The sequence below is a fragment of the Quercus lobata genome, chromosome 7, assembly GCF_001633185.2.
Source record: "Quercus lobata isolate SW786 chromosome 7, ValleyOak3.0 Primary Assembly, whole genome shotgun sequence".
Taxonomy (NCBI): Eukaryota; Viridiplantae; Streptophyta; class Magnoliopsida; order Fagales; family Fagaceae; genus Quercus; species Quercus lobata.
The window spans coordinates 47,297,354-47,308,783 of record NC_044910.1 but is presented as its reverse complement, the minus strand read 5'-3'; the positions used below and the strand labels follow the sequence as shown (position 1 = coordinate 47,308,783).

General features: G+C 32.5%; 1 protein-coding gene across 1 annotated transcript; it reads left to right on the top strand.

Annotated features, from left to right (window-relative positions):
• The first annotated feature begins 2,521 nt into the window (after window positions 1-2,521).
• Window positions 2,522-10,780, top strand: LOC115952140 (TMV resistance protein N-like). Its single transcript, XM_031069218.1, has 3 exons — window positions 2,522-2,688; window positions 2,879-3,401; window positions 9,637-10,780. The coding sequence occupies exons 2-3, from the start codon at window positions 2,899-2,901 to the stop codon at window positions 10,778-10,780; spliced, it is 1,647 nt and encodes a 548-aa protein (XP_030925078.1). The 5' UTR covers window positions 2,522-2,688; window positions 2,879-2,898.
• The last annotated feature ends 650 nt before the right edge of the window (window positions 10,781-11,430 follow it).

Below are 11,430 nucleotides of genomic sequence, written 5' to 3'. Positions count from 1 at the left end.
GAATCTGATTGTGGAATTTATATTGAGTTTGGGGTGCTCTAAGTGACTGGTTTTTGGTCAATAGAAAAGGCTTTGGACCCCAAGGTGTTAAGCAAGTAGTAATTTTCAGGTTTTCTTTTGTTTGGATAAAATGAAGGATTACTTTTATCATCATTAAGAGAAATTCTTGACTAAACCCTTATTGGCTCCTCATTTTCAGGTGTTTCAGACCATTGAGAGGCTCAACTAGATGAGAGCCAGCAGCTAAAGTTGGCCAATGAGAGCCAACCATTTTTAAAGGAAAAAAAGGGTTCGGACATAAATTTTAGGCCACAGTCACCCAGAGTATAAAAGTTGTTTTGGAGTGGAAATTTTGGATACAAGACCTCCTCCATGAGCCTGAAGTGCTACCAGTGTCCCTTGCCCACTTGGTAGCACGCATGGGCTAGGCTCATGCAAAAGGTCCGAAAAGAACCGACTCATACCCTCCAAACCACACTTCCTCAATTTCCCCATAAGTTGCATGGGCTTGGGTCATGCTTAAAAGAATAAAATATAATATAATACATGAATTGAGCTTACAAGAAAGTCGGGCTTGCTTGAATCGAGCTTGTACGAAATGTGTCGCGAAAGTGGGTATCAACAGCTTTCATGTAAACTTTGTTCATAAACACATTAGATTTTTTCAAACACGACTTGAGCCTTGATTTTTTTAGAAAAATATTTTTATTATTTTTTCATGAATATTAATGATTTTTTTTAAAATTAATGCTCCATATTAATTAAATTGAATAAAATTGAAACTTAAAGGGCTTAATTAAATGAAAGTAAAGTTATAGGAATGAATTGATTTTCAAGCATTTTTTTTTTTTTTGAAAAAAGAAAGGTTCATTATGAGTAGTGGTGTTTAGCAACTGATTTGCACTAAAGCTTCGAATAGAAATCGAGGTGCTGCACTGGAAAACAAGCCAATCGATTGAACTGAAATAGGTGATTGGAGATGACCTCTCATTTTGTCACTGGTTCGGTGAAGTGGTTGGAATTGTATATGGTATTTCACTACAAATTGAACCGCACAGATATATGTATGTATATCTCACAAAACCCATCCTCTTGTAGTCATGCTCTCTCTCTCTCTCTCTCATCAAAGTCCAAGTCCAAAAACCCACACTCATACTGAACCCAAAAACCCACATCAAACCTAATAAGCCAGTACCATACATCCAAATAATCAATGTATATCTAAAACAAACAGTGGCAAATCCAAATAATCAAAGTATATCTAAAACAAACTGTAGTGAATTTGAAGCAAATTAAGGTCGATCGAAGGTAAGTCTCTTTAACCCTTCATATTTTCTCTTTGATTAGATGTTATATATGGGTTTTAATTTTTTGATATGTGGGTTTGATTTGTTGGATTTATGGGTTTGATTTAGGATTTGTGGGCTTGATTAGTGGATTTTGGCTATAGGTTAGATTTGGGAAATTTGTGGGATTTGTGGTTGTGCTGATTGAACTAAGCCACACTAGTGCCCAAAAATTAGGAGGTCAAAGAACTAATTGTCGGCGATCATAAGTGGAGCTAATGAAGTGGTAACCGGTTCCTAATGTACAGTGGCAAGTTTGCCGAATAACTGCATCATGAATAACTCTAAATGTGGGAATTAAATTTTGGACCTCTTACTTTGAATTAAATTTCGAAAAAATCTAGAACCACAATATTTTTTACAACTTCTTTATGACATGGCAAAGAGTAATTGGTGAAAAAAAAATGACAAGTTCATGCATAAGTGATGGTTAAGGTCCGTTTGGTTTAGAGATAGTCAGTTTTCATATCTTAGTTTTCAAAACTCATAACTCAGTTCTCAGTTTTTAAAAATACCCATTTGCTGTTTCCTGTTTCCTTCACTCTAACTCAAATTTTTGAGTTTTGAGTGATGAAAACAAGTGTTGAAAATCAAGTTAAACACAAAATTTTTTATGGGATCCACATGTTTTGAAAACTCAATTATGAAAACTGAGTGATATGATACAAAAACCCACTCATCCAAATAGACACTTAATTATTTATAATTAACCTCATTAAAATTATGGCAAAATAATTGTGAAATAATTTATAATTGTAGAAGTATTCTTAAATTTGGCACAAAGTTCAAACTTCCATTTGTAATTTAAATTTTATAGCAAATATTAGTATTTTATTACCGTTAGACAAGAAATTTAAACGGTATTTGACAGCTGGTCACCACGAACTTACTCTGACCTTTGCCAGGCTGTGGAGCATTATTTTTCTAAGGGAAAAGACAAACAAGCTGTGATGCATTGTTTATAGCCTGGTCACTGCGAAATCACCGAAAAAAGAAAAAGAATGAAGACTTGTTGACTTGACTCAGAACAGGGGATGCGAAATTATTGTAAGGAAAAAGACAAACCAGCTGTGATGCATTGTTTAAAGCGAAATTACCGAAACGGAAAATGTGACTTTAGAAAAAGAAAAAGAAAAAAAAAGACTTGTTGACTTGACTCAGAACAAAGGATGCGAAATTGTGAATAAATCTCACCCCCATCTCCCTCTACCTCTCATCTCACCCTCCCTCATTTCTCTCTCTCACACACACACGGAGAAAGAACAGCATTCATTCCTTTACTAAACAGGAAACTTATCTAGTAGGAATTAAATCAGGCGTTGTTTCAGTAGAGTTTCGATCGGTATGTTCTCAATTTTCTCCCATATTCATAACTTTTATGTCTTTCCTTTCACTTCGCCCTTGAGATGAAAATTCCATATCAAATTGTTTTCTCTTTCCTTAATTTTCTTTCCTTTTAATATACTTCTCTTCTTTTTTATTGAACGTATCTTTTTCTTTTTTCTTTTTTTTTTCGTGGATCTATATTATAGCTCTAGATCTACCGGTTTCCATGAGCACCCAAGGAGCCTCAACCTCATCACCGTCTTCTTCATCAACGCCTCGGTGGACATACGATGTCTTTCTCAGTTTTAGAGGCGAGGACACCCGTAAAAACTTTACGGATCATCTATATAATGCTTTGAAAAATAAAGGCATTGAGACCTTTAGAGACGATGAAAAACTTGAGAGAGGAAAATCCATCTCACAAGAGCTCGTGAAAGCTATAGAAGAATCGAGATTTGCTATTGTTATTTTCTCCATATACTATGCATCTTCAACATGGTGTTTGGATGAACTAGAGCATATTGTTAGATGCAGGAAAGAGAAAGGATTGGAAGTTTTTCCAATTTTTTACCATGTGGATCCATCTGATGTACGAAAACAGAAGGGAACTTTTGCAGAAGCATTTGATAAATACAAAGAAAGTTGGAAGGACAGCATAGAGAAGGTTGAAACATGGAAATCTACTTTGACAGAAGTGGCTAATCTCTCTGGTTGGGATTTACGAGATAGGTATAATTTTCATAACAAATTTATTTCTCATATATAACATTAAACACCCAGTCTTATTTCATATATGTATATAATTATAAATAGTTATTAAAAAATGTAGCATAATATGCATGATATGAAATATTGCAACATATACTTGTTAAATATTTGTTATATTATTAGAAATAGTATGTGACATTGTGACCTTTTTTTTATTATTATTTATATTTAGCGAGACCCGTTCTTTTGACTTAGGTACGCTCCTTTGCAATAATTAAAAAAGAACTATTTTATTTAGGGACATAAATTTTTTTTTTTTTTAAATTTTATATAATAAGGACATAACTTTCTACGAATTATAAATCTATTGAAATTGTCTATGAAAGCACTAGATGCTAACACCCTAGTACATATTTAGACCCATAATCAATTTTACGGCTTAATACTCAATTAATCCTAAACTATCATTAAAGCCAAATTTACGTGATTAGCCTAATTTTCATATTGGATGCATACAATAAAGTCATAGTATATAAATAGAAGCAATAAGAAAGATGCGGAATAAGAAATGGCAAACCACATGAAAAACACTAAGAAGAATTTTCAAAGAGGAAACTAGTCCCCAATGAAAAACCTCTCCCTTGACACCACCATCAAATTCTCAACTAATCTGAATAGTTGTAGTACATGAAAGACCATGAACCCCCGAAGCCCAAATCTCCCTAAGTATTTGAACCCTCCAATATGATTTGGATTTGATATTAGATCCAAATAGTGTCCAGCCCTTCAACAAGCTCATAACACTCAAGGTTTGGTGAAGGAATCTTTTGCTCTAGGCTAAGGCTCTCTCTCTCTCCCTCTCTCTCAAGATGAAATGCTGATGATGAATAAAATAAACTCTCTCGAAGTGTATATCCTAAGCTCTCATTGATTTTTCAAGTCCAGTAAGCGCAAGATGTGTTATTTGGCATATTTGAGAAAGCTGGGAAAAACATATTAGAGTGCATGACATTTTGTCTACATACAGCTTGTGGCCTGGTCAAGACCTAGCTAGGTTGCTAGTTTGTTGCGACTGCCCTTTAATAAAAGCTCCTCCTTTATTTGCCGCGTGTCACTTCGTTGCCTAAGTAGGTTGTAGAGGCACTTCCAACAGCTTAGATAAAGCTTAAATACACTATCCCAAATACAATTATGCTCAGAAAAATACATAAAAATGAGAGAATGAGTACATAAAATTTGTCATTGAATAATCCAATAAAACTTGCGCTTAAGAGTCTATTATCTTCATTTTATTTTATTTTTTGGTAAATTACAATTTACTCTTTTTGATTTTGCCATTTCACAAATTTAGTTCATAAAATTTCAATTTTTATATCCATACCCTTAAAGTTTGGATTTAAATGAAACTTGGATTTAAATGAAACTATTAGGATTCTACCCAACTTAATAGATTTTGTATTTTATAGGCAAATGCATCCCTCAATTTCATTTCCGTTTTCCTCTTTTCGAAAAATAGTTTCCGTCGAACCAAGCACATCCTACATGCAATGTGATGTGATGTATATGTTGGTTGAGTAAATTCTTTTTAACTTATTTACCTTTTTACCATTTTATTCTACAAATTTTTTCATCTTACATGGGGTGGTAAATTCATGGTGCAATTAACCTGCTCTATTGCTAAAGATCTAAATCTTGTTTTTTATACTAACTAGATGATGTCTTGCGTGATGTGGGAATTACTTTACTATTTCACTTGAAATCACTTTTATGTATATTAAGACCTACATATAATACTTATTTTGTTGTATAATATTTATATTTGCCCACAATATTTTTGAATACTTTGAAAATTTATTTCCTTAATTCAAATTTCATTTCAAAAATTTATATAACACTATAAGACTATAACATATTACTGCCAAACACTTTCTCAACTACTTTATCTTCACAACCAAATATGGAGACCTCAACTGCAAACACCCAACTCATTACCTCAATATAATTAAGGAAATTATTTGTAAGTATTAATATAAAGAGAACATGATTAAACAAAGAGATATTGGCTAAAAACACATCCATTTATCAAAATTTAATAGTTTTAATTTGGGCTTCCATATCCTTAAAAAAAAGGGAAAATACTTTGAAATCATTATCGATTTTTGTTTTTATCATTATGGCTCATATTGCACAAAGTAGCAGTAAAAAAAACCGACAAAGCAACCTACAAATTATGAGTTCTAACACAAAATTATTATATAAAAAAAAAAAAAAAAATCTTGCTAACTTCGTAAATAATCAATTAGAATGTTTTTTTTTTCTTTAGTTCTAAAACAAAATACATTTATGACTTTCCTAAACCAAAATCCCAAACATCCAAAGACTCAAAATGGATCACAACTTTTACAAAATCCACAACATCTGACTTCAACATCAAATTGTAAGCTACCATGATTGAATAAAAAAATGCAAGCCCTCTCCCTTTGTCATAACCTATTCATATGGTTTAGAATCAAATGGTACCATATTGTTGGAGTTACGTAGATGTCATCGAATGGTTGAAAGTAAATGGTATCATTTTTTGTCTAGGTGTATTTGAGATGGGATAGCATAAAGGGTTGTGGGCATTTGTATATAAAGAAGTAGAAGTGAAAATGGTGAATGGAAATGCGAAGAGTTTTTTGTGTGTGTGTGAGAGAAGAAAAGTCTTGAAATATTGAACCAAATGAAACAAATAGTAGTCTTAAACATTGAATAAAAATTTAACGAAAAGTAGTATTGAAACATTGAATCAAAGGAAATAAAGAGTCTCTATTTTTAAATTTGTTCTTATCTCTGATGTGATTTAAGAGTATTTCAATTCTCTTCATAAAGTGTGCACATGGTAGAAACTTCCTACATGAAGTTTCTGCTTTTATATATATATATATTGATTTGCTTTTATTAAGCTATGTACTTTAGGTGTAGTGCAATGCAGTACACTAAGTCCTCTAATTAAATTTCAAAAACTTAGTTGCACTACATTTAATTATTCTTAAAAAATAATTCCATTGTACTTTAGTGGTGAATGCAACATGGCGTTTAATTTAATTTAAGTACCTAATTTACCACACCTAAGATAACAAACCTTAGTTTATGCTTAACTTTTTGTATTGGCTTGTTTTAGAAGCCCCCTATTTATTCTCATATCTCAAAATTCTTATAGAAACTAACTACCCAATTCCCCAAAAGCAAAAGCATCTCACTTTCATCCAAATGCTCGCTTTCTCACTCAATTCCTCCCTCTTCCTTATTAAAAAGTTTCTTATTTGGGGGTAGGCAAAAATGATATTAAAATCATGAGAGGTGCAAAATTCTTCTTATCCTTTTTTAATTATATTTTAGTTTAATTTCTTTTTCTTTTTATTTCTTATAGTTTACCCAAGAAATTAAGCTATAAGATTTTATTTCTTTTTTATTTTCAAACAACAAACCCAAGATTACAACATTGAATCAAACCTAAACACAAACGTAATCCCAATTCGCCAAACCCACACTCGATTCAACTCTTTATTTCGGTCATTTGCATTGTAGGAAGCTGGATCTAAAAACCCTTAACCTGAATCTTTCAAAATTCTAGGTTGATTCCCTCAGACCCAAATAATATATCTACAAAACCATTCAATAATTGGAAATTGAAGGAGGTGCTAAAACTCAAACCTTAGCCCTAGCACATGTTGTGGTGATGGTCACAATGGTGGGAGAACAACTACTTTCGATGGTGTCCTTCCTGTGAGTTTGTATAGCTAGCTTCTTCTCTTTGTTGTTGATGGGTTCGGATTAGGGTTATAGTACAACTAGCTTCTCTCTTCGTCACCGGCGGGTTGTGGTTGGGTAATCGTGTTTAAGTCTGTGTCAAGGTTATTGGGTGTGTGGTTACTACATGCTTGACTATTATGTTTGTAGTCTATACATAGAGCAAGAGATAGAGAGATTCAATCTAGATTTGGTGAGAGGGAAGTTGGGTTCAATGAGAGGGATTTTGGAGAATGATCCAATCTTTTTTTGGTTTTATCACTTTCTCTTATGGATTCATTTTGGAGAGTGATTCATGCTCTCTTTATTCAATTTGGTTAGGTGAGAGATCCAATTTGCGTGCTTGGCTATTATGTTTTTTCTTCTTTCCCAATTTAAAGTTACTAATACTGAGGGACATTTTCATGATTTTAGATGGCATTAGTAGGTTCCACGTCAACAAGTGTTACATGAGTTGCATGTAACTATGTTTTCTATCTAATTTAATTGGAAAAGTGACAGGAGGGGGTAAAGTGTTACATAAGTTTTAGTTTACGGGGGCGATTGTACAGTCTTGTAGTTCAAGGGAGAAGGTGTATAATTTAGGGTGAAAAAGTGTAATTTCCTCAATATTTTATGGTTGCCTATGATGATTTTGTTATATTTAATTTCTTGTTAAATACTTATATTTAATATTTAGATAATAATATTCTCCTCCCTTGTGGATTGGGAAATTACACTCGCTCCAAATTTGAAGGGAAAAATATACTTTCCCACCTTGACATTCGAATGACCAAACTTGTTAAATTAATATTAAAAATCTTATGTACTAACTTATCCTTTGTTTAAGGGAAAGTTTCAAGAATTATCCTCCATTTCAAAATTAAAATTCATTGTATTAAATTTTTAATTGAAGTGTATTTTTTAATATTAAGTATGAATGTTTTTATTATTATTATTATTTTACGGGTTATGGAGAGATTTGCCATTGCAAGTGTTTGGGTGCTTGATAAATTTTGTATTTTTATTATAAATTTATCAGTTTTTATTTTATTTTATTAACCATTGTTTAATTTTTGTAAAGAGATTCTTATAGAAATTTAGAATATTTCGTTATTAATATAAACAAAAAGGAGGGTGTTAATTTTTTCAAACCTCAAGGGAGGAGAGTGTTTTTTCCATTCAGGTTTGGGGTTGAGAAATTTAGAGCAAAAAGTGACCTTAATAATTTTTAATTGATAGTTTACATTGAAAAAGAAATTGCTCAAAATTTCACAATGGAGATGATAATGGATGGATTGTTATTATGAAAGACCACTGTTGATTATAATTTTAATGGAAGATGCTTAATGCTTTTTTATTTATTTATTTTAGTATTTGTTATATTTGCTATGAAGCATGGGTGTGTTTCCGGATTCAGGTGCGGGTGCAGGTGCGAGACTCGACAATTTTTGAATAAGTAGGGTGCGGGTGTGGCGGGGTGCGGTGATTAAAAAATTATTAAAAATGTTTTTATTTATATTTATTTATATATTTTTACTATTAAAAGATTCTTAAAAAACACATTACTATGGCCTTGGTTCACAAAACAAAGAAAAAAGAAGGCAAGAAACACAAAACAAAAAAGAAAACACAGAAGAAGCAACAAACATTTAGAATAAAATTGAGGAAGGATAGATTTAGGATGTTTGGGCCTCATTCAAAGCCGATTTTGGCTGTTTCGGCATGATTCAAGGCCTATTTCAGCCGTTTCGATCAGTTTCAGCTGTTTCGGTCAGTTTCGGCCTCTGGCCGATACGATCCGATTCGGCCGATATGACCCAATTCTGGCTGAATCGGATTGGTTTGGTGCAAATCGGAACTGAGTCGGCGCGAATCTTAAAAAAAAGAAGAAGTATATATGTCTATGGCAAATTAAAAAACTCATGTACACAAGCAAAGTTTAGAAGGATGTAAAATTCTCATATAAGATAATTTTGTTGATGTGTAACTTTCGCGCATATGTGTGTAGTTTAGTCTCATCCCCCTCCCCCCAAACAAAAATTTATAGTTGCACCCATAATTGGATTCATTGTAATACAAGATTTGTACTTCACTCATGTATCAAAAATATAACTCTTAAGGGTTTCCTTCGTGGATGTATACCACTAGACTAAACCACATAACTCACATGTGTTCTTTATTTTATTCTTCCACTTATGCGAAGGGTAGTTACATGCATGTTATTTAGTCTAAGTAACTCTCTTGTGTTCATATATGGTTAGTTCTGTCCACGTTACTTGAGCAAATGAATTCAAATGTGTTTTAGCAAGTAGGCAAATATTTTTCTTCCTAATTGGGGTTTTTTAATTGGTTTGGACCATCATGTAAATAGTTTCAATCTCATTTATTGGCATGGGGTAGAATTTGTCCAGCACATTGTGAAAAAAGAATATTTTATATTTGGTTTGGACCATCACATATAGATTTTCTATCTTCTTTGCAGGCATGAGTCAGAATTTATCCAAGAAATTGTTGAAGAGATGATAAAGAAATTGAATTCAAAATTCTTAATCAGTAACGAAAGCCTTGTAGGAATAGAATCCATTGTGGCAGAATTGATCCCTTCGTATTTAGATTTTGGGAATAATGTTTGCATGATAGGGATTTGTGGTATGGGGGGAATTGGAAAGACTACACTTGCTAGAGTTGTTTATCATATGCATTCTGATAAATTTGAAGCTTCTAGTTTTATCGCTGATGTTAGGGAAAAGTCGGAAAAAGGTGGTTTGTTTGAATTACAAAGAAAAATTCTTCAAGATTTGGGGGTAACAAATACAAATATATCAGATGTTCATCAAGGAGTTCCCATAATCAAAAATTGGTTACTTCGTAAAAAAGTTCTACTCGTCCTAGATGATGTTAATCATGTGCAGCAATTAGAAAAATTGGCTGGAGAGCGTCACTGGTTTGGATTGGGGAGTTGGATCATTATAACAACTAGAGATAAAAATGTGTTGGTTGCACATGGAGTTCTTAAAATATATAAGCCTAATGGACTAAATAATGATGATGCCTTAAAACTTTTTTATTCGAAAGCCTTCAAAAATGAGCAACCCAGAGAAGATTATATGCCACTCTCTCAGGAAGTGGTAAATTATGCTAATGGTCTTCCATTAGCTCTTGTTATTTTGGGTTCCTTTTTAGCTGGAAAAACAAGAGATGAATGGCAAAGTGCATCGAACTATTTTAAAAAAAATCCTCCAAAAGAAATATTTGATATACTTAAAATAAGTTTTGATGGACTAGAGGATGTGTGGCAGGAGGTATTCTTAGATATTGCATGCTTCTTTACAAAATGGATAAAAGAGAATGTAATACATATATTAGAGAATTGTGGGGTTGATGCAAGAATTGCTATAAGAGTTCTCATGGATAAATCTCTCCTAACTCTTAAATATAAATTTGGTTGTGAGCATTTGGGGATGCATGATCTACTAATAGAAATGGGTCAAAAAATTGTTCGTCAACAATCAGGTGGAGAGCCTGGAAAGCAAAGAAGGCTGTGGCTTTTGGACGACTTGTTTCATGTATTGGAGAACAATATGGTAAGAAGCTATAATTTTATTTTTGCAAATAAGATTGAGTAGGTATAATGACATAATTGTGTTTAGTAAATTAGTTCTTAAAAAAAAAAAAAAAAAAATTTAATAGGTAAGTGGTTACCTAAGTATCTAAGTAAAAAAATTTAGAATATATTCATTTAACATGCCAGTATATTGTCTATATGATGATTTTTTAGAGCATCCACGTTAGTTCGTGTAAAATTTGTTGTCTATTTTAACAAGGAATGTACTTGTTTTATTTTACAAAACTATTTTTCAAAAACACCTGTATCATATTATCTATTTACATTGCATTTCTTTAAAATATTATTTTTTTATCATTTTTTTAATTAATTCTCCCGAATCATTTCTCTCTCCTCCTTAAATATATATATATATATATATATTTTAAACCAGTCTCTCTCACACATTATTAGTTTCACTCTTTCTTCCTTTCCAAACCCATCAAACTCTCTCTCTCTCTCTCACACACACACACACATGCATGTAAATCACTCTCTCACATAACCGCTACCTACCTCGCCATCATAGATTAACCCAAAATCCATCCACAACCAATTTGGTGACCTCAGTCGATGATTTCGAGTTCTCCCACACACCAATGGTGAGATTTGAAGTTCCCTCACACCATGGATCTCCGTTGTATGGTTTTTTGTGCCACCAATTGATTTGAC

Coding starts and splice junctions, on each gene's coding strand:
- LOC115952140 (XM_031069218.1), top strand. CDS start 2,899: ATGAGCACCCAAGGAGCCTCAACCTCATCACCGTCTTCTTCATCAACG. Junction 3,402..9,636: donor GGTTGGGATTTACGAGATAG/GTATAATTTTCA, acceptor TCTTCTTTGCAG/GCATGAGTCAGAATTTATCC.